This window comes from Penicillium alfredii (genome assembly GCF_028826965.1).
Source record: "Penicillium alfredii strain IBT 34128 chromosome Unknown utg000007l_segment0_segment0, whole genome shotgun sequence".
In the NCBI taxonomy this organism is placed as follows: Eukaryota; Fungi; Ascomycota; class Eurotiomycetes; order Eurotiales; family Aspergillaceae; genus Penicillium; species Penicillium alfredii.
In genome coordinates this window covers 2,051,765-2,077,012 of record NW_026622704.1, presented here as the reverse complement: position 1 = coordinate 2,077,012, position 25,248 = coordinate 2,051,765, and the positions used below count along the sequence as shown (strand labels likewise).

At 51.7% G+C, this 25,248-nt stretch overlaps 12 protein-coding genes across 12 annotated transcripts; 6 read left to right on the top strand and 6 right to left on the bottom strand.

Moving 5' to 3' along the window:
- Positions 1–227: 227 nt before the first annotated feature.
- NUU61_005432 (type III PLP-dependent enzyme) lies at positions 228–1,669 on the top strand (the record flags this gene model as incomplete). Its single annotated transcript, XM_056656014.1, has 2 exons — positions 228–531; positions 612–1,669. Coding segments are annotated over 2 exons (1,362 nt in total), but the record flags the coding sequence as incomplete, so codon positions are not given.
- A 2,202-nt stretch (positions 1,670–3,871) lies between these two features.
- On the top strand, positions 3,872–4,377 carry NUU61_005431 (uncharacterized protein; the record flags this gene model as incomplete). Its single annotated transcript, XM_056656013.1, has 3 exons — positions 3,872–3,990; positions 4,059–4,186; positions 4,259–4,377. 3 exons carry the CDS (start codon positions 3,872–3,874, stop codon positions 4,375–4,377), a joined length of 366 nt encoding a protein of 121 aa, XP_056511626.1.
- Positions 4,378–4,595: 218 nt separating this feature from the next.
- Positions 4,596–5,472, bottom strand: NUU61_005430 (putative 2-hydroxychromene-2-carboxylate isomerase; the record flags this gene model as incomplete). The annotated part of the gene is made up of 4 exons (XM_056656012.1): positions 4,596–4,799; positions 4,871–5,154; positions 5,243–5,342; positions 5,398–5,472. 4 exons carry the CDS (start codon positions 5,470–5,472, stop codon positions 4,596–4,598), a joined length of 663 nt encoding a protein of 220 aa, XP_056511625.1.
- A 1,550-nt stretch (positions 5,473–7,022) lies between these two features.
- On the top strand, positions 7,023–8,531 carry NUU61_005429 (uncharacterized protein; the record flags this gene model as incomplete). Its single annotated transcript, XM_056656011.1, has 2 exons — positions 7,023–7,478; positions 7,527–8,531. The coding sequence occupies 2 exons, from the start codon at positions 7,023–7,025 to the stop codon at positions 8,529–8,531; spliced, it is 1,461 nt and encodes a 486-aa protein (XP_056511624.1).
- Positions 8,532–8,886: 355 nt separating this feature from the next.
- NUU61_005428 (uncharacterized protein) lies at positions 8,887–9,135 on the top strand (the record flags this gene model as incomplete). The annotated part of the gene is made up of 1 exon (XM_056656010.1): positions 8,887–9,135. One exon carries the CDS (start codon positions 8,887–8,889, stop codon positions 9,133–9,135), a length of 249 nt encoding a protein of 82 aa, XP_056511623.1.
- A 255-nt stretch (positions 9,136–9,390) lies between these two features.
- On the bottom strand, positions 9,391–10,896 carry NUU61_005427 (alpha/beta hydrolase; the record flags this gene model as incomplete). Its single annotated transcript, XM_056656009.1, has 5 exons — positions 9,391–9,455; positions 9,532–10,341; positions 10,412–10,612; positions 10,660–10,733; positions 10,790–10,896. The coding sequence occupies 5 exons, from the start codon at positions 10,894–10,896 to the stop codon at positions 9,391–9,393; spliced, it is 1,257 nt and encodes a 418-aa protein (XP_056511622.1).
- A 172-nt stretch (positions 10,897–11,068) lies between these two features.
- NUU61_005426 (uncharacterized protein) lies at positions 11,069–13,522 on the top strand (the record flags this gene model as incomplete). Its single annotated transcript, XM_056656008.1, has 1 exon — positions 11,069–13,522. The coding sequence occupies one exon, from the start codon at positions 11,069–11,071 to the stop codon at positions 13,520–13,522; it is 2,454 nt and encodes an 817-aa protein (XP_056511621.1).
- Positions 13,523–13,840: 318 nt separating this feature from the next.
- NUU61_005425 (TLD domain-containing protein) lies at positions 13,841–15,959 on the bottom strand (the record flags this gene model as incomplete). Its single annotated transcript, XM_056656007.1, has 2 exons — positions 13,841–15,729; positions 15,917–15,959. The coding sequence occupies 2 exons, from the start codon at positions 15,957–15,959 to the stop codon at positions 13,841–13,843; spliced, it is 1,932 nt and encodes a 643-aa protein (XP_056511620.1).
- A 372-nt stretch (positions 15,960–16,331) lies between these two features.
- Positions 16,332–18,075, bottom strand: NUU61_005424 (glycylpeptide N-tetradecanoyltransferase swoF; the record flags this gene model as incomplete). The annotated part of the gene is made up of 4 exons (XM_056656006.1): positions 16,332–16,529; positions 16,598–17,381; positions 17,457–17,913; positions 17,979–18,075. 4 exons carry the CDS (start codon positions 18,073–18,075, stop codon positions 16,332–16,334), a joined length of 1,536 nt encoding a protein of 511 aa, XP_056511619.1.
- A 1,073-nt stretch (positions 18,076–19,148) lies between these two features.
- Positions 19,149–20,850, bottom strand: NUU61_005423 (tetrahydrofolate synthase; the record flags this gene model as incomplete). The annotated part of the gene is made up of 3 exons (XM_056656005.1): positions 19,149–20,552; positions 20,622–20,759; positions 20,833–20,850. 3 exons carry the CDS (start codon positions 20,848–20,850, stop codon positions 19,149–19,151), a joined length of 1,560 nt encoding a protein of 519 aa, XP_056511618.1.
- A 635-nt stretch (positions 20,851–21,485) lies between these two features.
- NUU61_005422 (putative phosphoinositide phosphatase (Sac1)) lies at positions 21,486–23,715 on the bottom strand (the record flags this gene model as incomplete). Its single annotated transcript, XM_056656004.1, has 3 exons — positions 21,486–21,662; positions 21,727–23,453; positions 23,508–23,715. 3 exons carry the CDS (start codon positions 23,713–23,715, stop codon positions 21,486–21,488), a joined length of 2,112 nt encoding a protein of 703 aa, XP_056511617.1.
- A 386-nt stretch (positions 23,716–24,101) lies between these two features.
- Positions 24,102–25,061, top strand: NUU61_005421 (Rab family GTPase; the record flags this gene model as incomplete). Its single annotated transcript, XM_056656003.1, has 3 exons — positions 24,102–24,266; positions 24,452–24,643; positions 24,714–25,061. 3 exons carry the CDS (start codon positions 24,102–24,104, stop codon positions 25,059–25,061), a joined length of 705 nt encoding a protein of 234 aa, XP_056511616.1.
- Between the last annotated feature and the right edge of the window lie 187 nt (positions 25,062–25,248).

Genomic DNA, 25,248 nt, shown 5'->3' with positions numbered 1-25,248 from the left:
TGCGCCTTTTTTTAGCCCGTTGACGCCCTCTCACATTATTCCCTCACCCCTTGAGCTGCCGCATAGGACTTCTCTGAAGGTTCTTCCTCTTCAGGAGGAAGGGTCTAGGAGGCTTGGTCCAGTCAACTACGGTTGCGACACTTTTCGTCCTCCCTAATACGCAGTCGCCAACTTGGTGAACTCTTTTCTTTATTACTTTTTTTACCCGAATCGTGCTGTGTCGCAGTTGCACGGTTATGGCACCGACTGCGTGTGTATCGCCTACTGAAGTATGCACCATCAAAAAAGACTGTACCAGTAGTCTCGACCCTTGCGGTCTGACCAGCAGTCATGGCGAGGACGATTTGTTGCAATCTCGGTTGACGGCCAAGGAATTGGTCCTAGATGTGTTGAAGAAGCGCGCCGCAGAGGTCGATGTCGACCACTGCGGTGCTGGCGAGGAGGATGCTTTCTATGTGGCGGATATGGGCGAGATCTACCGCCAGCACATGCGCTGGAAGATAAATTTGGGCCGCGTCAAGCCCTTTTATGGTAGGTCCCTGTCCCTGTCTGCTCCGGCCACGGAGGATCCTGGCGCTCTTCACAGACACGGTGCTAATGAGCTACAACAGCGGTCAAGTGCAACCCGGACCCGGAGATCATTCGCCTGATGGCCCAGCTGGGCAATGGATTCGACTGTGCCTCCAAGTCAGAGATTGACTTGGCCCTGCAGGCGGGCATTGATCCCAGCCGCATCATCTACGCGCAGCCTTGCAAGACCAAGTCCTACTTGCGCTACGCCGCCGAGGTGGGGGTCAAACAGATGACTTTTGACAACGCCGACGAGCTGTACAAGATCAAGGCGAACTTTCCCGATGCGGAGCTGTACCTGCGCATCTTGACCGACGACTCCACCAGCTTGTGCCGGCTGAGCATGAAGTTCGGGGCCTCGTTGGATGTGGCTCGGCCGCTGCTTGAGCTGGCCCACCAGCTCGAGCTCAAGGTTGTTGGCGTGAGCTTCCACGTCGGCTCGGGCGCCGAGGACCCGCGAGCCTTCCTCAAAGCCGTCCAGGATGCGCGTCTGGTCTTCGACCAAGCCACCGAGGTGGGCCATGAGCTGCATACCCTGGACGTGGGCGGCGGGTTCAGCGGTGACACGTTTGAAAAGTTCGCGGGTATCCTTAGCGATGCCTTGGACAGTTACTTCCCGCCGCACATCCGCATCATCGCCGAGCCCGGCCGTTACTACGTGGCTCGCGCCTTTACCCTGGCCGCCAACATCATTGCGCGCCGCGATGTCCCGGATCCGCTGGACCCTTCTCGTGACGCATACATGCTGTACCTCAATGATGGTGTCTATGGCAATTTTTCCAACATCATCTTTGACCACCAGCACCCTGTCGCCCAGGTCTTGACCCGTGCCGCCGATGCATCGTCATCCGGGTCTCCGATTTCTGCGACATCGGAGACCATGTCCTACTCGATCTGGGGCCCGACCTGTGACGGCATCGATGTCATCACCAAGCGCATTGACCTGCCCGGCCTGTTGAACACCGGCGACTGGCTCTACTTTGAGGAAATGGGTGCCTACACCAAGTGCAGTGCCACTCGCTTCAACGGATTCTCCGACAACCACGAGGTCATCTACATCTCCAGCGAGACCGGTGCTTCGGCTCTCCTCAACTACTGATCCGTGGGGCTCCTGCTTTAGTGAAATGGCATATTTTTGATTTCGGGTTTCTTTTCATTGTCGATTTCGGATTCTGTTGAAAATACTGTTGTTAGGTTGAACCTGTCTTGGCCAGGGCTTGCTAATACACTATCTGCTTGGTTGCATTTTGCTCTTCGCATTCTCTAGACTCTTTAGTTGAATAGAGCGTGCGGCTTTCCATACTCTTCTTTTGGGCATCAACCCATAATAGCATCAACCCACAAATAGACGGACTTCCATTATCATCGACGTCAACGTACTTTTAGGACATCAAAACTGGGGCAAATGGAGAGCATTCATTCATCATACGTAGCCTTATTCTTCCCCCTTGAGACTATAAATTAGATAACAATAAATAAGAATTAAAAAAGAAAGAAGCGCTAGTTTTACGCGAACTACTAATAAGATAGGCAGAATCGATGTGAAAATTGCGGGTGGAGTGAGTGTGAATATGTACTTGTTGATAGATGGGCATATATTTCAAGCACTTCAATTGCCTTCAGTCCCATTTTTAAGCATTTGACCCAGCATTCACAATAACTGTCTCCCTATCTTCATCATTTTCCTCCTGAGAGGAAGCATTTGAGTCCCTTTTTCGCTCCCTATGGCCATATTAGCTCTGTTCAAGTCCAACCAGAAGACTTTTCTTACCTTCTATACAGAATAATAGAAGAGACGAAATCCAGCCCATAGCAGGAAATAAAACACAAATTTCACGGGCCACCCCTTCCGCCATCTGGGTGCCCCGTCTGGCCCAGCTCTTGGAAAGAGTAACAGGGGTACCCAGATGTTGAAGGAATAGCCAAATGTCATCATTGCACCCTTGAGAAGAAAAAATGCAGCGATTACTCTTCTCAAATGGATTGGATCAAGTCATAACTCTTGAGAGAAAACGTACCAGGATCAAGGCTCGCTCCTCCGAGTCACATCCTTCACAATGGTATTCACTGTCGAGAATAGAATTGGACTTGAACACCCGGCAACACCGAAAAGGTACCATGCTAAGAACATATCCAATGCCTCATTAGCAACGCACTCTATGATATTTTTTTTTTTCTCAAACAAATGAAGAACCCTTGACTTCAGAGCTGTAGGGATATTCCAGACAATCATGCACAAGGTGGAGAAGAGACAACACACAGTGACAATGATGTAGATAGCCCATGTGGGATAGATAGCGGCCAGTGTACTCCCCAGCCACGAGGGAACAATATTAATGGCATAGGTAACCGTCGGCAGCTGGTTGACCTGAGTAACCGAGTGCCCCTCGGCCTTGAGGCACAGATTCAAATAGCTTTTTGGGTAGTGGCCGATAATCATGCACCTGAAAAATATATCAGCAGCATCCCAGGGAGAATTTGGCAAATTGCAAATATGGTATATCAATATTCACACATAGCAGCCAATAAATACCCAGATATGCCACCGTTTCAGGGTCCGCTTGAATACATCGAGCCTCAGCTTTCCAGGCCGTCTGATTTTCGCCCTGTGTGCTCTTTTTTTGGCCAACGAAATGTCGTTTTCGGTCAAGTAGAATGGCTTTGGCGAGTCGGGAATGCCAGGGAAGACGAGAAACCCGGTCAGTGCCACGGGCATGGTGAAAATGCCGTCGATGATAAACAGCCACCGCCAGCCGGGCATGCCTGCGACCCCTGACGGGTTTGTGTATGCAAACTTTTTATATCGACTCTGGGCATATGAGTTGACGAATAGCAATGAATCTTGTTTATGACCTCTGCTCGCTTCATCCTACAGGAAGATCCACAGGTAGCAACCTGGCCATCAAAAAGAAACCCATCTTGGTAACCAAAGGAACAAACTCCGCCAACAAACCAAGTGATGTATCTCGGCACTCGTTTCACAATGTCGCAACACCCACCCGGCCAGTGGACCCGGCGACGTCATTCCTAGAGCCGATCAACAGTCGAAACCCAGCTCAATGCGTCTTGGCCCTCGTTCAATTGGAGCAGGAACATGCCATGATCTCAGAAATCATTCCTGCTGCCTAGACCAGTGGTGCTGACTTGTTATCGCGAAAGCCCGACCCGCAAATAAAGACGGAATCGCCCTCAGCCCTACGTTGAAAGTTCAGCCCTATCGTCCTCTACCCATCCAACCCGGAATACAACCCGGAATATACCACCCAGGTACACTTATACACCAACACACCCCGGATATATCATGGGCTCCTTCAGTGACTCGGTCTACTTCAATTGCTCGCGTGACCAAAAGAGCGAGGCAGATGCAGCACTCAGCAACACCGATCGACAAGAAGGGGTGTTGACGGACGCGAAACACCAGTTCGACTCGATAACTTGTGGAAAAATTCTGTGGCAGAACTACAAAATAAGGTCACCGCCGTGGCTAGTGAGAAGGCCAATGGAATCAAGGAAACTGTTCTTGATGGTGCAGTGCCGGCTGCACAGGGCGCTTTGCAGACGGTCCAAGGCCAAGTCCGCGCGATGACAGGGAAGGGAGGGAACGAGACGCCACATGGTTTGTCTTCTCTTTTTTTTTTTATGCCGAATTGTTGTGAGCAGTCTGCTAATGAACTGGATACCTCTTTAGATGCGGGCGCATTGCCTTCTGACGAAATCGAATGCATCGATCAGATGGACACCGAACGAGTCTGCGACTTTCTGCGAGAAAAGCATACGAGTACTGCGCCACCGCCGTCAACGAATTGATATTTCTACGATTGCGATATTTTCCTTTGTTTGTTTCTCTACTCGTTGGATGAGTACCGGTATTCCTTTTTTCTAGCTGCATCATATTTCTGAATCCGGGTGTACTGATTCCGTTCTATAGACAAAAGAGTCTGATCATATACAGTAGTCAGTTGAATTCCATGACTTTCTCAATATCTGGCCTTGACTACATATCTGCAACTCAATTCTCTCATCATTTAGAGAGACGCTTTGAAACCCTTGTCCTGGCTGCGATCCAGTCCTAGAAAATCGGCCACTTGACCCAGATGATCAATTCCCCAGAAGCCCTCCGTCTTACCGTCAGAGTTGGTACACTCAAACCACGGCAAACCAAAAGCACCCGACTTGAAAGCCCGATCGGTGTTGGAAGACAAGAGTGTCTTGATGTCCGGTTGAGTCATCTGTTGTTTTGTGAGACATATTTTACCACAAGGCAAATGGCAATATCAACATGCAAGTGTTGTCAACTTACCGCAGACAGAACCTCCTGCGTCTCGGACTTCCCCAGGACGGACTCCAGCACCGGAGTGAAGCCTTCCGGCTGCCCGATCTTCGTATTGCCGTCAACCCAGAATGACCGGTAGAGTGCCGTCAAAGTCGGCGCAAGTTTCTCTGGTGAGTTCTTCGAGATGGCACACAGAGCACGCTGGACTGCGAGTGTGAGTGGCGGGAAGTTCTCGGGGAAGCCTTCAGCCATAGGAACGGAAAAGTATCGCGCCCATCGCAGTCTTTCCTTGCCAATCCACTTATTCTTATCTGTAAGAGTGTCAGCGACGGATCAACAGAACCATATGGTGGAGATATATGCGGCGAGAAAAGGGGTCTTGGCAGATGATTGACTGACTCTTGATGTTGATCGGGGGAGTGTTGCCACATGCATTCATCAATCCGCCCAAGAATATCGGGACATAATTCACACTGCACTTGGAAAATGTGGGTGAGGTCTGGAGTAGTGAGCACGACAAAGTTCCCCAAGCCGAGGTAGAGTCGGAGACATACTTGCAACGCATGGAATGCGATGTATGCAAAGGGGCTGACAATGTCCAGGTAAAGGGTGATTTGGGGGCCAGCCATGGTTCAAAGTAGTTCGCAGTACTTGGTCACACAATACTAAGAGGAACACTTCATCAAATGTTCGCTGTCGCGGTCAAAAGGAGATCGTAAAGCTTTCGAGGGTTCGCCTCTCCGCCGATGACTCAGCTGGGCCGAGGTCCACGGGCCTACCTACCTATGTAGTAAGTACTAGCTACAGAATGGCAAGTAATTTTAAGGTGCTTTGAATGATAGGATCTTGTAGCTAGTCTTGGTTGCATAGCAAGACATCTATCGTTTCCTAGCACAGAAGCTAGAAGTCACCAAGGCAACTCACTCTCGGACCTCCAATATACCTAGGTAGAAGTAGGGCTTTCCTGCTTTAGTCGCTGCTTTCATATGGGTCCCCAGGCCCTGGATCACTAGGTAAATCCTATATATCACGAACTCGACGTGTAGCTTGATTACTCTGTACTATGTAAAAGAGTAAAATATCAGGATTGCACTAGATACGGGTCTCTTATCTCTTCGAGACTTCTTTGTCGAACTGACGAATCAGGTGAATCGGGTGATCTATATAATATCAATGCTCTCGAAATTTTACCACACAATGCTATATATAGACCTCCGAATCTCGTTCAATTTACCTTATATGGATTTCGTGCGTTGCTGTACTCTTTCAATATCGTCTGATGGGACCTCCCGCTCCAATCCTCCCGCCCTAGGTCAACTAAAGGAACGAGGGGCGGCCTAAAGCCCTTTAAGCTTATGTAGACCCGCTAGTTACGTATATGAAGGTAGAAAGAAGTATGGTCCAGAACCAACTAATCTACGTTGAAATCCCCGTCATCCTCCTAAGAAAACATAAAGCGCCCCTAACATTATGGATCATATAATGAAATTCATAGTAGACGTGAAGCACAAAAAACCAACCCCTCTGTGGATGAGGCAGTGGAATCCTCTAAGGGGATTTTTTTTTTTGCCCGAATGTGGGTTATTACGAGGCGCTAACTATATACCGGCCGTTTTCAATATCCAGTCGGACCCACGCCACTTTAGGTGTTGACTGCGCCCACAACTAGACTGAACCTTTCACCGTTAGACGAAAGCCAGGACCGGGCAATCTTCTTTAAGATTAAGCTTCAACTGCTTGTAAGTCTTGAAATTAGATACATGCTAAATGTAAGGAGTGATTTTGGACCCGGTAAAAGTGGAATGGAGTCCACAACACTCCCTACACTCCCTAACACAATAAGAGAAGGATCGCCAAATGGAATACTTTCTGTTCTCAGTTGAGGTGAGATGGTGAAGCTTTTGCCATCCCACAAATGACTCATCTAGAAGCTCTCGCTTGTGCGATGGGAGCTGCATCCATAGAGGGTTGTTCTCAAGCATTCAAGGCGTTCGATGTATTGGACCCTTTGGCGTGGAAACCACAAGTCAACATCCTTCCTTGGTTGTGTCTTTCAAACATGGAAGTAGAAACCAAGCAATTCAATGGCAGGCACATGCGGCCGCCTGAAAAATAGATCTTGGGAATGTGTCCAAGGGGCTGCATTTTCGTCCAGTCATAGTCTATCGTGCAGTTTACCATGCCAGCTATACTTCCTTTTCACTCCAACCCCCTCGATCAGCAGGCTTCACCACGGTCGGATGGCGATTCCACGACACCCACGGACGAATTTGATGAATTTCACTCCGAGTGCTCGTCGATTCCAGACACTATCTCCAGGAGACGTCGACATGGCGAGTACTTCCACAGACCCCCGGTGTGGTACCCACGCTCGTGCTCGCTGGCCACGTCTCCTACATCGCCATCGGTCCAGCACGCAGGTGACTCTGTGTACCACCAGCAACCTTGTGTGGTTTGTCCGAGTTGCAATGCTGGCTTGAATCTGCATTCCTTCCGCCATGGACCGCATGTATTTTATACTGTGGATTATGGGTGTGAATCGGATTCGAAGCCATGGATGTTCTGCGACACAGCGTCGGCCATGACAGATAATGAAGCAGAAACTATGACAATGACATCTGCAAGAGATCCTGGCGTACGTTTCTGCTTGCATTTGCCCTTGCGTTTTCTGATGGTTTCATAGGCTACCGGTGCCGCAGGAGAACCAGAATGCCCCCAACCCCCCAAAGACATCGGGCAAGGTGATGCTTCGCTGGAGAAGCCTTTCTCTCAGAGCAGAGCAACTCTCTGCACACGTCTCCGCTTGTGCCGAGACATTCGTCTGGACAGAAACGAAGCGTGGGCCATGCAGGAAGGCTCGCTGGTCATGTCGATTGATCCCTCGTATCTTCACCTAAAACCACAACATCGCCTACCAGACGAATTCGATCTCAAGAGTGGTGATTTATACGTGGTTTGTCGCATATATGCTGATCTTTGGGCTCTGTGTGCTAGGGTTTCCCTCAGAGCCCTCACTTCCGATGACATGACGATGGGATTCTTACCGCTGTGTTCTGTCACTCTTGCGGCAAACTTCAGTGCGTTCATAGATCGATGTGACCGACATACCAAGGATTTTCATACAGGATCTCAATACCCTGGTAATGGCCAGTGTGTGATGCCTCCGCCGCGGTCCCACAGCATGCATGCAAGTATGAGTCTGTCATGGGGTCATGGGAATCTGGGCAGAATCAAGCTGAGGCTGCCGACTATGGTCTGTGATGCGTACAACAACTTCTCGTTGTTGGAAAACCCAGGCGAAGAATTTGTGCCGCTGGATTCTACGATAGAACAGCTGTTTTCTGGGTCTCGGAGGAAAGACAACGATGTTTCTTATCTTCGGAGGGGCCGGTCACTGAAAAGATTGTGGGAGAGGGTCAAACTCCCAGATCCATCCTTAGCAGATGGTTTGGCATTCCCGGTCAAGAGCCGGCTGTCAGAGAGTTCTGTCTTTTCACTGCGCCTGCAACAAGACCCATCACGACAGGAGCGACCCCAATCTCGGCGCCAGCAAAGACAGCAAGGCAGCTCATCTTCTGTTGGTCAGAGCTTACGGAGGCTGTTTGGCATGTACGACGACCAAGAGAACCGCCGAGATTCTCTGAACACGCCGGGTGGGAGTGAGGATCAGAGCAGGGTTACGGGTTGAACAGCCTCACAACTTCAGTTTTGTGATTATTGATTACGACCCGTGGGACATGATTATACCTTTGGGATATATCTTTAAGATTCATTTTCACGCACTGAACATCCTATGTGTTTAAACAGTATCACATACTTGGGCTCCTATATTTGGATATTGCATCAAGGTGCGCTCATCGTGAAGTAACCCTATCCTCGCCATCGATGTGCCACCGCCGCTCTCCAAAAACATAGAGCAACGCTTGATTGAAGCTGCCTAGTTATTATGCCATAAAATATGCCCTGTCTTTGTATATTACCTTGATAACATACATAAGCCTCCTTTTACCCATTTTCCACACTTCAAAAGTAAAGACGAAAGCATGCCTTCCCGATCCGCCAGCCCCTTCCGCTCTACCGATCTCCAATCCGGCCTAGAGGTCGAGTCTGATGACCAAAAACAAAATCGCCAGCCGAAAAACAAGCCGGACCATTCTCGCATCACTACCCGCGGGGCTCCTGCGCGGCACTCGCGCCGCGAGAGATCAGAGTATCGGTCGTGGGATCGGGCCAGTGACAAGTCATCCGTGGGTAGAACGGGGTCCAAGTATCGGTCACAATCACGGCATTGATATTGCTTTATACGTGTTGTATTAGTATGTGCGTGGGGCACGATGAGGCTGCATGGGATAGTGTTGCAGTGATTATTTGAAATTGACTTGGTTTTGCCACACTCGAATGGTCTACAAGCCAGAGAGGTGCATTGTTTTAGACAGATTCTATGTTAGAAAGACCATGTATATTCCTGTATAGGTCTTATCTTTCCAATCTCTCCTCAAGATCTAGGGTAAGCTTGCTGTACAAATACAGGCATGACGGGCAGGAAATCACTCTTCAAAGGCCCGCAGCGCAGCCAATCCAGCAACAGAGAATGTTGCGACCCTATTGTGACCTGAGCACTCGCGAGTTAGCCTCTCAGACCAGTACAATATAACACAATAGACGGGAAAATATTGCTCTATACATACCTCCATATCGAACCCGTTCCCAGCGGACTTTCTTCACGGCCTTGGTGCCGTCTTTCTTAACGACGCTGTTTTCCCAAATCTTCACCTGGCTAGGGCTGTCCGTCTCGGCCTGTTCATAGGTCAAGGCGCCGAGGGTACCTTCGATATTCTCTCCTGTGGCAGCCACCCAGACCAGGCGTCCTTCATACCAGGGGATTTCAACATCATTCTGAGCGTGGATGATTGTCAGATCAAGATCCTTGTCAGTGTACTTCACGCCGGAAGCATCCGGGCCCGCCGAATGAACACCCGTCAGACGCGCTACCCTTGCAGCTGTATCCCAATAATCGACGATGTGGCTGAGGACCCATCTCTGAAACCGAGGATATCCCATGAGAGGTGATAGCATTGGGGGAGTGATTCCCTTGAAACTATAGGATTCGATGAGACTGGGAAGACTGCTGAAAGATGCCAGAAGAATCACGCCGGCGAAGGGCTCGGCGTTCTTAATGGCGGGCTGAAGAGCTTTGGGGTCAGAAGACCCGAATGCGAACCGCTCGGCCACTGCTGCTGTAACGGCTGTCCCCAGACTTTGTCCCATAATGATGATGCGAGATGGAGGAATCTTCAAGGGACCTGCGGTGAGGAAGTTAATGAGCGATACACCGTCGGTGATTAGACCCTCCTCAGTGGGGAAGCCGGTCGATACACCGAAGCCGCGGTAGTCAATGGCAAAGACATGGACCGGGTTTTGCGGCGTCGAAAGACCGAGCATGGTGTTATAGACAGCTGGGCGCTGCGCGGACCCGAGATGAGCCGCGTTACCGTGGACTTTTGTGCGTTAAGAGATTAGGATCAACGCTGGTAGTCGGCCTCATTTAGCGGGTTTGTTGCTACATACAGTTCACGACAACTCGGGCATTGGGATCGTTGGCCAGGAGCTTAAAAGCAAGAGTTTGCGTATAATCATCGGCCGGGCCGGAGGGAGGGTTCTCCATCAGCTCCTTCTCATGCTGCCGGCAGAGATGCAATGGCAGCAGATGCCAGCCATAGAGCGTCTCATTATCCGGGGTGGCCAAATTGAATGGCTGCACCTGGGTTCCTGAGCGGGTCAACCAGCGCACATGAATCATAGCAGAAAATACCAACTCAGGAATCCAAATGGCTCGACATGGTCCAAGTCTTCCCAGAAGCTGGGGTTGATCTTGTTGGCGTAGAGAGCACTGCAACATATCAATCACTGCACATACATCCCTTCCGAAGCTCGAGGAACACATACAAGCGCTGGACCTGAGGAAAAGTCAACGAGCAAATAAAGAGCACATAAATCAGACCGCCAGCTGCCAGCGACCAGTAGGCCTTTTTGAAGATGGGCTGAAGCGCCATGGTGTGCGGGATAAACATGGAGAAGAGGCGCTGCCGATAAGCGTCGCCTTTATCGCGTCACGCTTTTCTCCCTTCCACATCTCTCCGTCGATCGCCGGTCTACCCCGTGGACAATGATTCCCTCGTGAAATTGTTTCTCTAGTCGCTGTCATTCTCACCATCCATCGATCCGATGGCCGAAAAGCGCAAACTCCCGCCGCGCGCCGGACGCGAACCCGCGGCGAAGAAGCGAGTCTCCGAAGCATCCACGCCTCAACCTCAAAAGAAGAAAGCACCAACTCCTCGCGCCCCGTCTCCGCCGCCTCCCCCCGTTGACGCGCCTCTGCCCGCCAAGATTAGAGATGGAGAGGGGTTGCCCATCATTCGCGCGCGTCAGCCAACCGTCTTGTCTGACCAGGAATACCAGTCCATCGCGGAAAGGTTTGACCATCACATCCATGCTGCTGATTCTAACTCAACTGACGCTTTCTTGTTTAACTCACATAGTGCAGTGGCTCTCGCCTCCCTCGAAAGATCCAAAAAGAAATGGCTCAGCGATGGCATCCTGGTTCGATACTACACGAAACCGAAGAAGACAAAGCGCGAACAGATTGCACAAAATAATCCACCCAAAGAGTCTATGACGAGAGTTGGGCCCTGCGATGTCACCGTCGGACCTCATCTCTTTGATGCCATGCTATACACCGTCAAGGACCCTAATGCTCCGCCCTCGATTCAATATGCGCCCCCGCAACGACCGATGGTGCACTATGGCCACCCCAACACCTTCCAGCAATACCAGCCGTATCCGTCCCCATCCAACCAACAACGAAAACCTGCTCAGTACTCACCTGCCCCTCCCGGGCGTCCTCAGGGGTATCCTGGCGGCCATCCGCCTGCGGCTCAACGTGGTCCGCAACCCTCTCCTCAGTCGGGGCAGCGCCCACCCCAAGCACAGAAGGCACCGGCGGGCCAGCCTGCCAAACCGAGCCCAGACCCAGTGATTCAGATGTTGGCTACCCGAGCAGCTGCAGACCCAGAGCTCAAGGCGTTGATGAGGGTTGTTGCATCGAGCCAGGCCACTCAGGAACAGCTCCGAGCCTTCCAGGCACATATTGATGAACTCAATGCAATCATCAAATCAAGAGAGCAGCAAGAACAACGCCAACAAACTTCAGCCGGGACGCCTGTACCGCAGCAAGCCACCCCTGCATCAGAAAACAAATCAACGCCGTCGGAGCCCGCGCGAAAACCGGAAACCGAGGCGAAACCACTACCACAAGAGCAAACCTCGCAGCGGTCACAGCCAGCGACTCAAACGCAGGCCTCGTCTAAGGACTCGCAACCCAAATCGACACCCTCGAAGCACCAGCCAGCTACTCAGGCCGAGCCGAAAGCTCAAGGAAAAAAGCAATCTGAACCACAGCCTCAAACTCCAGCGCAGACCCAATCAGGCCAGCCTTCCAACGCCTCTCAGAAGTCTACTGAACCGTCTGCGGTCAAGCAAGAACCAGCCGCCACAGGGCCAAGCAATGCTCAAGCTACGCCCTCTGAGCCGGGGCGCCCAGCAGTGCCAACTCCATCCGCGACGCCTGGTCCTGTTAGCACGCCTGGTTCCAACCAGGGGTCTCAACAGCAGGCTCCTGTCGTACAGCCCACGCCACCAGCAGGCAATGTTCCGCAGGCAAGCCCACGGCCCGGTTTGCCCAATCCATCCTACCCCCAACCCCAGTATGGTGGTCATACTCCAATTCAGTCTCGTCTACCCCAGTATGCGCCACCAGCATCCTATTACCGCCCCACTGGACCTCCGCCGCCTCCTCCGCGTGTGGGATACAAATCTGTGGTCTTTGAGTTCACATCTCCCTTGACGCCCTACGGAAGCAGCACGTCGGGCCATGCGGGATCTGGCGATCGCTATCTGTTCCCTGAATATTCAATTCTCGAATGGATCCCTACCGAGAACATTGTGCTCGCCTCATTTCTAGTTGTTCGGAAAGTCGACCCAAACGCGCCATTCCCCATCGAGCCTGTATCGGACACTGCCAATGCTCGGGGCAAGGGCAAAGGCGCTTCGAAATCGAAAAAGGGCAAGGCGGAGAAGGGCAAAGAATCCACTGATCTCGCCGCACCCAACCAAGTTCCCCCTTCTGGCTCTGCCACCGACACGCCCCAGAAACCAGCTTCATCCGACACCCCCAAGCCCAAACCCGACCCCGCAACTCCAAACAATCCTACGACCCCGGTCGACCCTGCTGCCAACCAGACAACTCTGAAAGAGTACTGGCAGCCAGTCACTTTCCGCATCCACGCCACCAGTCTCCGAATCCTCGAGCCTCTGTCTCGTGTCGTCAAGCCTGCAGACGAGGTCCGCAAGTACATGAATGAAGTCATGGACCGTGCCGAGCGCGCCCCGGATGGGTTCTTGGCTCTGCGTCTACCTCACGAAGAAGCCCAGGAGGCGTTCGAGGCGGAAGGTACCCCTGCTTCCGGGACCGGTACCCGTAGTCGTTTCTCTCGTGGCGGGGCCAGGCTCGCAGAGGATGAGTCTGAAGTCGAGAACCTTGTCGCCGATCTCGAAGAGGAGGAAGAGGATTTAATTGATTTCTATGGGATGCCGAGCTCGCTCCCGCCGTTGGGCGTGTGAGGGTACTTGTACACACACTCTATTTGTTCATCTGACTAGACAGCTAGACTTTTGGAAAACTGCTGGTCCAGTCGAAATGTATTATTATTCATTTGAGGCATTCTTTATCAAATCTTACCATGGTCCTAGGTTTATTCTTTTTGCATTTGAGTATTGATTACCAGGCCATCCGTGCATTAGTGTCTAGGTCGATGATTCATAGTGTTGAAACAAGATATCAAATAGCCTCTCGCCCCCCCGAGAACACCGCCAATACAGAAACCAGAAACAGAAATCCTCCCAAGCTAACAAGCACCCACCCATGGGGGAAAAAGAGAATCAAACACTGCCACCAGAATGCTGCCCCTGGTCCCCAATTATACCTGCCGTCTCCAAAAGCCAACGCGCACTTTCCTGAGCCGAGTCACCGGCGCCGGCCTTCAGGTTGATATTGCGACGCCGTTCAGCCTCGCGGGATTCGAAGTCCCACTTGGCGCGTTGCATCTCGACCGCGGTCGAGCTTGGGTCTGTGGACGCGGCCAGTTCTGGGTCAGGGACTATACCCCAAATCTCGAGGGTATAGAGATCGAGACGGGTCTTGGTCGGGGTATCTTCCGGGGATGCGGTCCCAGGAGGTAGGAAGACCCCTTCTTTACCGATGGGGGCGGCATGAAACTCGGCTGTCTCGAGGTTTACGTCGATTAGAAGGCTTCCGGCGCCGTGTGGGGTGGGGTGGGCGTGGTGGCTGCGTGATGGGGGAGGGATCTGGCAGCCGATAGCTATGCCGGAATGGTTTGAGAAGTATGCTGCGGGGGTGTTGCATTGCTTTTGGATGGATGGGGATGGGTTCCCTGGGAGGAGTAGGTGTGATGGAGAGAGCTGGAAAAGACAGGGCAGGGAGTCCGAGCCCTGGTTTGAGGCGGTACTATGACTGGAAGAGGACTTCCAGGTCTGGGGAATGTAGGCGCCCAATGTCACGAGGTCGTTGCCAGACGAATTTGCTGGTGCACCTTGAAGAATCAAGAGGGTGGCGGATTGCCAGGTTAAAACATGGTGGGAGAAAGAGGTTAGTGATGAACCGTGGGCTGTGGTAGAGAACACCGGGTGGAGGCGGACACCGCTTCGGAAGAGATTGAGTGAAGAAGAGGTAGACGGAAGGAAGAATGAAAGATGAGAAGTAAGGGTCGAGTTTAATATGCTTGACTCGAAGCTACCCGGGAGCGTGACGAGCACTGGTGATGGAGTCTCTTCGGCTTTCTCGCCATTTTCTTCTTCAGCAACGGCACCTCTCTTTCGCTTTTGAGAGAGATCTAGGTTCTTGCTGAACAAAAGATGCTCGAATAAAGGCGTCAACGGATCAAAGAGGTACGTTAAAGACGAATATATCGTTCTTGCGAATGACCGGTAAGAAATCCCGCCATCGTGCTCCTCTTGTGAAAATGCCGCGAGGATGCTGTCAGCCTCTTTTTTAATGGCCTCCATCCGCTCGGCATCCAGATCAGAAGTGTATATTTTCACGGATTCAAGAGGCTTCAGCGGCGCGATCACAAGGAGCAGCATGAGTAGACGACGGAGGGTATCAACAGAAATGCGGGTTTCGTAGACCGTGCGGTCAACGCGATGATCGTGTTTAAAGACTTCAATTGCGTCCAGAGACTCCAATGCCGCCAGAGCAAGATCGTCGTCCTCGTCTTCGTCGTACTCGTCGTTCACCGGCGCATCAATAGAGAACCCGGGGGCATGAGACTGAACGGCAGCAGCCTCGGCTTCTTGAGCGGCGGGTTCCTCATTGCCCTTTTGGGTGTCTTGGTCTGGGGCATGCACAGGTTGTTTTCTCCCAACATCAGCCAGACTGCCGAACAGCAACTTGATGCGGTCCTTGCGTCCCCGTCTCAGCACCCTCCCATACCGCTCGGTCAGCAGCACAACCACCTTAACCATAGCCTCGAAATTCAACACGCTTGGCGCCAAGGTGTTTTGAAATGGAAATGCGCCCAGGTACGAGACCATGCGAAAAACAACAGGGCCCGCATCCAAAGGGTGCTGATGCGCGGATGAGTAGCTGCCATCGGGGATGCCCAAGAAATCTGACAGGATCTTTTCATTCCAGTATCTCAGGCCGCCTTGGTTTGCGGCGCGAGAAAAGAAATTGTCCTTGAAGTGAGTCAGCTCCAGTGGTGTGAAACATGTCGTAGCGAAACGGTCCGCGAGCACGTAGCTCAATTCCTCTATTCATGGTCAGATACACTAGCAAGTTCCATAGATAGAGTGGGGGCAATGCCTGCCCCCGCTGAGTCTCAGTTGTCTCGGAAAAGCATGGTTTGGCCTTGTAACCAAATGGAGCCTGATAGTTGCAGCCATAGTCCATGACCAGGATGACATGTAGGATCACCCGAGGGGAGAAGTAGAACTGACCTGGTGATGATCCAGCATATTCAGTTGACTGGCCGGCACCCATCGTCAGTTGCTGGCACGGGGCACCAGCTGCTGAGCTACGGAATGGTATGTGCTTTCTGACGAGGAATAAAAGTCAGGATGAATGGGTATCCCAAAAGGCACAATCACCTTGCTAAGGCGTACGAGAGTCGACAAGGTGGAGAGCGACGGTGATGTTTCAGGTGACGACACCCCCCCAGGATGATGCCTCAGGCACCACTACAACCATCAACACTGGACAATACAACACTTGAGCTCAAGCAAATTAACGGTATGTGCAGTTTGAATTATATGATTCTTTTTACCTATCGCAAGAAAGGTACAGGGGGAAGGAAATTCGTGGTCGGTGTATCCGATTATGCATTCAGATCTACGGGGCAGGCAGCAAGTTTTTTTAAAGCATGACAATTCCCACGCCGCCCATCTTCTTCTCGTCGGGCAGGTTCTTGTCGTTTATGCCACCAGGGACGGGTGCCGTGCGGTAGTTGTACAGATAGAAGTGGAGCTGGCCGTCACCGGCGCCGAACTTGAGTTGCTCGAGGAACAGGGGGTTGTCGTGCAGCGTGAGAGCATTGAAGACGTCAAAATGAGCCTAGAAAACGCAAAGAACGGCATTAGCATAATCAAAATATAGAACTGTAGTCTTCCAAAGTGCCGTACCTGCTTGGCAAGAATGAGCGCATCGTTCATCAGCACCAGCAGACGGTCCTTGAGAGCCTTAGTGTTATCGGTGAAGGCCGTTTCAGTCGCATAGTAGTAAAGATAAGCTGCGCGGACAGCCTCGTGCTTGGGGTTGTCGATAACGGTCGACTCGAGATTGTAGAACGAGACGAAGTCGGTAATCTTGTGCGTCTCCGGGTCCTCCACCACATACGACCAGACCACCTGCTCCTTACCGGGCTGTTCCTTGTACACCAGCCAGTGCTCGATTTCATCCCGGGTAAACGCTTGGTTAAGATCGAATCGCCGCATATACCGCTCCAGCAGGTCATAGACGGCGTCAATATCCTTGACTTCCATGGCCCGCAGGCCGGGTGTCGACGTGTTGCTGGGCAGGTGGTTCTTGGTGATCTGGCGAGCTTTGGTAGATCCATGCGGCAGGGGGGAGAATCCGACTTCATACAGCTTCAGCCAGTCTAGCGCACGGTGGTAGTACCGGCAGGAACTGACAGGGGTGGGCAGGATCACACCGCCGGTGTAGATTGCCTGGAAGATGCCATTGACATAGCAGCGCCGAGTGATCTCTTTGATGAGGACAGGCGTCAAGCGCTTCGAGCGCAGCTTCTTGTGGATACACAGGAAGTTGATCTCAGTCACCTTGATCCGCTCACCGCGGACACGAAGCTCCGTAGGAACACCACAGATCGAGGCGACCAGCTTGCGCGACTTGGTAGCGCGAACTCCAACGTGCCATTCTTTCTTCCACCCGGGAGACATGAGAGCCCTATACGTTGAGAAGAGCATCATATATTAGCGACAAAGTTGAATTGACAGATAGAGACGGACGATATGATCATACCAATGCAAGAACGACTGCGAGTAGCTGAACCGGAACATGGCGTTGTCGTCCTCGACATAATGGTTATTCAGCAGCTCATACAGCTCCCGGAGCTCCGTTTCATTTGTCAGGTCAAGAGTGCACCACTCAAACCCCTCCAGCAGCGGGTCAGGCGTTTTTGACACTTCGTCGGGCTTGATGATCTTGATAGGACCCTGGGCAATTGGGGCCTTCGCGGCCTGGTCATCGAATCGGGGCACAGGCTGTGTCTGCCAGAACTTGTATGAGGCCATATCCTTCTGGTTCTTTCCTCCCATCGACAGGCCGGTCAGCAGTTGCGAAATATCCATGTTTCGCAGCGCATTCGCGGCCTTGTCCTTGTCCATCGAGACGAGTTCGTTCTTCAGTGCCGGGTTCATTTCAATCAGCGACTCGGCAACGTTCTTGGGGACCGTTTTCGACTCATTTGAGCGATTGTCTAGGACCACTTGGTTCAGTAATGAGGCCTTGGGGGGTTAGTTCCTATGCGCGCCAGAAGCTTACCGTTGCCCGAGCCTGTCGCGCCGTCTCCGCTGGCGGATCCGGACTCATTCTCGGGGCGCTGAGGGGTCTTTCCTTTGCTATCCTTCTGGTCCGACATGACTGCTGGCCCAGAAGAGCGTGGCGAGTGTGGATGGGTGAATGGGGAAGAGGAGGATTTCGGTTGGGCCCCACGTACGGCATCCAGCGCGGATCGGTGGAGACTGGAGGGGTTGTTTCGCCCGGCTTCTTCTCCAATTTCTAAGCTATTTGAACAATTGCTCACAATTGCTCACGGTGTATTAATCCTAACACTTATCTATGAATCTATCTATTATCCTCCTGCGCTATCCAGGGGGTACGTCGTTAGATCTACGGCAGTAAATAGCGGCCACCCTCTGCCAAAATTAGTCAGCCCATATATTACATTACCGCTTTAGCTACCGCTTACCTAGAGTAAATAAAGATACTAGGTCTGATTTTAATCTTCTTTTACTACTTCTTATCCTTGAAATTTACTAATGATAATTTATATAGAAAGTAAAAAGGACAAAAAGGAATTAAATAGGTAACTAGGTTTCTTTTCCTTAAATCTTGCTCTTATATATATATCGAGGTAAATATTACTGTATTTTAGTATCGTATATATAGTAGTTCATAGTAATCTTTTTTTTTTTCAAATTAAATTTCTAGTTAAATTTCTAGTTATTATATATATGTATGTATGTATATTTATTCTTTTGAATTATATATATGTTAAGGTAGGTATTCCTACCTGCTATCTTTATATGAGAGTTCAATACTATTATAAAGGTAATGATATAGTGGGCTTCTTCTCTTTTTATTAACGCCTTCTCAAAAATAATAAAAATTCACCAAAAGAAAAAAAAGTAGAAGGTTTAGGATACATACATATACAAACAAAAGTTATTTTTCCGTCAGCTAAAAATCCAGCTGGCTAATTTTGGCAGAGGGTGGCCATTATTTACTGTCGTAGTTGGATCTGCTTTCGCTGTCTGCATGAGAGGGGACCTCGGCAACAGTATTAATGCATGGGAATCGAAGAATGGTTGAAATCCCGTAGAATACCTTTATATCCACGGCTCTATATCCAAATAAGTGGCAAGTGTTGATACAATAAAGTAAAGGGGGTAAAGCTGTGGGCTGCCAAGTCCAACGAAATCAGGAAAAGACTCAAGCCTCTTCGTAGGGCTTTGTCTCAACGACATCCAAAAACCCGCCCACCAGATGCAAGCTGCCAGTAACAAAGGTCATGACCGGTGCCTCATCCTTCTGGAGGACCTTGCGCTCCTGCGCGGCCACGTCTCGGGCGAAGTCAACAGCCTCCTCGACGGTGCCGAAAACTTGCACGTCAGCCCGGGAGTCAATCTCATTCCATGCAGTCGCCAGTGACTTTTGCACCCGGAGGAGTTCGACGTCATCGGCGTTGGTATTCATGCTGACCAGGTCGGGCCGGTATCCCGCTTGCTTGTACGTAATATTCGTACAGAACAAAGCGTGTGTAAAGGGGGTCGTGGATCCAAGCGCCGTTGCAAGAGTCTCGTGGAGGGCGCGAGCAAGGGCCGTGCTGTCACGAGTCTGCTGGTTGAAGATCAAGATTCGAGGCTTCTTGGTTGCCACTTCACTAGATGATGAGTCCGCTTGGATTCGAGAGGCAAACCACTGCCCGGCCAGCCGGATACTTTCCAATGTGTGGCCCCCATCGATATACCAGGCCACGTACTTCTCAAACCGGGTCTCGCATCGGCCACCCAGTCGAGTTTGTTCGAGGCCAGTCTTGATTTTCGCAGGAAGGGGCGCGGTCAGAATGTTCTCCGGAATGTTGGCGACACCCACTTTCCTCAGAAACTCGGCCGCAGTTGCGACAGCTAAAGAGGCATTGGTGTACTGGAAGTCACCCGCCAGTCCCAGCTTTACCTGACTGCTACCGGCAGACAGCTCAGGATGGCCAGCCACCACGTCCAACCGAGTGCCTTTGTCTTCAGCCCGCTGGGCCAACACCTTCTCCGCACTCGAAGCTTGGGGGGCAGTAAACGCTCTCACACCAGGCTTGATGATACCTCCTTTGTGCCAAGCGATTTGCTCAATTGTAGTCCCCAACATCGCCGTGTGGTCAATCCCAAGACTGGTGATTGCAGTCACACTAGGTTGCTCAATTACATTGGTGCAATCGTACTGCCCACCAATGCCACACTCGATTACCGCGGCGTCGACGCCTTCGCTCAGGTATGTGTGGAATGCCATCAGTGTCAAGTACCGGAAATATTGAGGCTTGGTCCCCGGCGCAGTAGGATCTTGCCCCGCCACTTTGGCAGACTCCTCAAGCCGATCCCACACCTCAAAGAAATATCGAGCGAAATGCTCTTCGGACAATGGCGCATTATCGATCTTAATGCGCTCCCGAGCAAACCGAAGATGCGGAGAGGTGTAAAGTCCAACTTTGTGGATCGCGGGTGTCGATTGACCGGAGTCCGACTTCGTATACTGCGAAAGGATTGTAGAGATGAATGCGGAGGTTGAACCTTTACCCTTTGTCCCGGCGACATGGACGGGGTTTAGTCTGTTTAGATCAGAGGGCTAGAGGTTTGGATAGCCTCGAAATCAGCACGCGTCGTTCGCCCAGTGTGATCTTCATCCACAACGAACCTTGTACCCAATGCGCCGGAGCCATTCAACCGTCTCCGGCAGAGAGCGCTCGTTCATCTCCTCCCTCGTCGTAGACTTCCGAAGCTCCTTCACAATGGCATAATTAGTCTGTAACGAATTGAGCGCTGCAATTGCAGCCTGGAAGAGCCGGATGTTAGCAAAATTGTGCCCCCTACCAGAAAATCACCCACAGAGTTCCGGAATCGCATACCTCGTATGTTCGAGTCATTGCGGTCGAGTGTGTAGAAACTCGGCGCTGTGGACAGAACTGCCAGCGAATGGTCCTCCAAAGCCCTCTCATCGACAAGGGAGACCCGTTGCCTGCTAATGTAATGGAGCAGGCGGGGGTATTTGCGACAAGAAACCCCAGCAGCTTTGCGAATGCGTTTCTCTCGAGGCCCATCCACCTCCCCTCGGGAAACCGCGCCGGGTCGGGAAGCTCACGTGATGGACTATTCACACTACTTACTGTATGCAATGAGCTGCGATGAGGTATATCCATGGAATTAATGAAACTACAAATGATAATTATTGACCAATTGAATTGACTGAGAATGCTTTTTCACTTCGGAAGTCATCTACTTCTTTAAGGAACACCGAGGTCGGGGGATCAATAGAGCAATATGAAGACATGAAGGCAGCACACAGGTTTAATATGCGATCCCAAGACGGGTCAAGTGGTTGGAGAATGAAAGAGCATCGAGATGATGTTGTACGAGACAAAGAGAAGAAAAAAAAAAGAAGGAAATGCATCCGGGTAAAAACGTCGGAATAGGAGTAGTAAAACATACAGCCATGAGGTATACAAAATATGGAGACAAAAGGCCAAGGGGAAAAAAAAGTATGAAAGGGGTGAAAAGAAAATTACTCCACCCTTGTCTTTCCTTCTTCCAGGAAGACGAGGCGGGCATTGCTGACACCGCGCTGGTGTCTGGTAGCCGGGAGCCACTGTCCGATAACCGGGTCAGACCGTGCTTTGACAAGAGCATCCTGGTAACCCTCGGCACCAGGCAGGGGCGTGTTTAGTTTTGGCCAGTTTACCTGAATCATGTCAGTTCAGCAAAACAGAGAGGTTGTAGGGCACACCGAATAGGGATGAACTTACATAGAGCATACCATGTTCGTAGATGAAACGGAAGGAGTAGGCACCAATGACGAACCAGAAAACCACGAACAGACGAAGCGGCCAGGGCGTAGAATCGGGCGCCTGTCTTGTGAGAGTGGCGATGAAAACCATGAACACGCTGGCCGCGAGTATGTAAGGTATCGCTTGAACGACAAGAGGGCGTCGGTCCAACATCGTTTGAACATGGGGCGATGTCGAGTCCGAAGGGAGGTAAGTTCCCAGAAACACGTCGAACCCATCTTGTCGGGGACCATCCATGAAGTTGTTGCGCACGTATCGAGTGATGGAGTTGCTCAAATCCTGCAGCATCCCCACTCGCGTACGCTTGCCCGTCCGAGTAAAGTCGGTCTTCAGAGCACCGGTGCCAGAGTAGGACTTGGAGACGACATCCGCATTGTCGGCCCAGATGTTGCGGAATAGATCTTCGAACTCCCGGTCATCACTGGCCGTTTCGCCCGGGCGAAGGATCCCAGCATCCATGAGTTGCCGCGTGACTGCCCAGCGCCCAAGCATACTCTGCACCACGTTTGTCCGGTCGAGACAATCCATGCAGTTGGTGCGGACCACGCTTCCCTGCGTTGACCGAATATCTAATTGCCCACCAGGGGCCCCGGGGTGTTCTACTCCGCGGAAATAGCCGCCCTGGGCCAGCCCGTCGTTCAAGCGACCCATCAGCAGTTCTGCGCGATGCCATTTGAGACCCTTCGTCTCGTTGTGGAAATCGAAGTACACATAGTGTAAACGATCCATCTCTTTCTGTTTGAAACCCGGTTCCAAGACATGCATCTTCTCGGGGGTCGTCTCATCAGCCTCGGTGCTTTCGGAGGAAGAGGTGACTAGTGTGCGAACCAGCTGCTCGTACGCCTTTTTGACGCGTTCCTCCCTGCCTTTCTGGTTCACAAGATTGACCATGTAGTTCTCTCCATACAGGCGGATCTGCTCAGTAAAATGCTTGCGGGCGGCGTCGACGGCCGTTTCGACACTTCGGACTTGGAGCTTCGGCGTGTACTGGAGGTTATTGACTTCGGCCCAGAACACTGGCACACTACCTCGAGTTTGGACGAAAGAATAAACCTGGAGGTCCTGGCTAGCCTTGCCGTTGGTCATGGACTGTCCTCCCGCAAAGCCCGACAGACCCCCAGTCGCATCATTCAGAATCACAATCTGCTCGGTTTCGTTGTAGTTCGAGACGTGTCCTTCGTCGTCTATGCCCCGGGAGAAGTATCGCGTTCCACCGCGATGTCTGGATCGTCGAGTAACGAGCGCGAACGTGAACGAGCTGGATTTGACTCGGGCGGTGGTAATTCGTAGCATGCCGAACATCACCGGGAGGATATACGGATCCACCCCCGGCTGCGGGCCATAGCGAATACCACTCGTGTCATGTTCCCCCAGGCTGAAGTCAATTAAGTCCGACTGAATGAAGCGGTTCCAGAAGAATCGGTCGTCAGCTCCCTTCCACATCGGAAGGTTGGGCGCACCCTGCGATTGCCGTTGAAAGCTGTTGGTGAGGTCGAGAGAGTAGGAGAAGTACATGGGCCCGGTTCGGAGGAGATCTTTCACCAGCGCGAGGTACGTATCTTCGTCCGTGTCGTGGAGCGGGCGTTCGCGCAGGGGGAGGAACTCGGTCGCGGCGACTTTATACACCATATGACCGCGCAAGCGTCCCATGGGTTGAGCCTTGGTGATGATAATGATGTATTTGTCTATTCACACGTGTCAGTACGTTCTTATCGCTTTGAATTCGCGGTCGCAAGTACCCAGCTTGAGCTTGACGATGCCCAGGATTCCAGCAATGCTGGAGATGCGCCTGGCACCTGAGAGGGGACCATCGTTTAGGCGCAAATCGCCAGTTGGCCGGTCCACCACGAGCGTCGGCGCCTGGGGCGAGGAGGGCGAGGTAAAGGCATAGTGGGAGGGGGAGGCGTGCAGATTGATATCCCGAAACGGGAGGATAGGGGGAGCCATGGTGACCCGAGGCCAGAAAGTCGAAGATATGGGGAAGGAGGATGTAGAAAAGGAGATCAGCACATCGCTCTTTTTAATTATTTTTCTTCAAGGGGAAATCAGGAACACATGATCGACTGCGAACCGCGGGAAGGTACACAATACCGGGCCAGGGTAGGCGCCCCGGGCCACTTGGTCAGTACTGGGTACCGCCACACCGCCCCGCTGCTCATGTGGCTGGGCCTTCCGTCATCTATTCCCGTCTGCCTGCCTCTTAGCCTGATCTTCACCCCCATCCATCTTCCTTGCTTTCCTAGGTCCCCTTGAGGCCTTGATCACCGCTGCTTATTTTGACATTCTTTGTTTCTATTTGCACCCCCGGAATCATCTCGGTCCCCTGAGTGGCCATGGCGTCCCGACAAGCAGGAGCTCGCCCCGGCGTGAGATTCGCCCAGTTTAAACTCGTTTTGCTCGGTGAGCTACTCCCGAATCGTTCTGGTTGTTTGAAGTATAGACAACAGTTTGCTAATGTCTTCTGGTTCTATTATTCAGGAGAGTCCGCTGTGGGAAAGGTTCGGGATCTGGCTTGCTACCCTCTCTGCCGGTCGCTGACTTGAACACTTTTTTCTTTTATTTTTAGAGCTCGCTGGTATTGCGATTCGTTAAAGTGAGTTGCCGATGATCGCATGTGTCGCCCGATATCGAGGACCGCGAAGATGATATCAGGGGCACCGACGATGCTGACCGGTCGGTTCAGGATCAATTCGATGACTATCGGGAGTCGACAATCGGCGCCGCTTTCTTGACCCAGACCATCTCCCTCGACGAGAGCACTACAGTCAAGTTTGAAATATGGGATACTGCTGGCCAGGAGAGATACAAGTCGCTGGCTCCTATGTACTACCGAAACGCCAACTGCGCAGTGGTTGTCTATGACATCACCCAGGCTGTACGGTCAAGTCCTGCAACACGCTCTCATTATATTCATGAATCCAAGACTGACCACTTTGAATGATTAGTCGTCGCTGGATAAGGCAAAGTCGTGGGTGAAAGAGCTTCAGCGCCAAGCAAATGAGAACATTGTGATTGCCCTGGCAGGCAACAAGCTCGACCTGGTCACCGAAAGTCCCGATAAGCGGGCAATTCCCACAGCTGATGCCGAAGCCTATGCTCGGGAGGCTGGTCTTCTTTTCTTTGAAACGTCCGCCAAATCCTCGACAAACGTGCGTGAACTGTTCACCGCCATCGCCAAGAAACTACCTCTTGACCAAGCCGGCCCTCGGAACCTCCGGACGACACCTCGACCAGGTGTCGACCTGCGACCCGAAGCCCCCGGGACCCAGGGCGCTGGCGCATGCAATTGCTAAACACAAGACCGTTTCTGTCTTCAATACACCGTTGTGTCCCTGGATACCTATCTTCTAAGAAATCCAGGGTTTGCACGTCCTGGTGTTATTCGACCACGCGGTGCCACTATAGCTCCTTATGGCTTCACAGTCGCTTGATCAAGTTATGAATTTGCTCGCCGTTATCGACCCGAGAAATACACTCGGT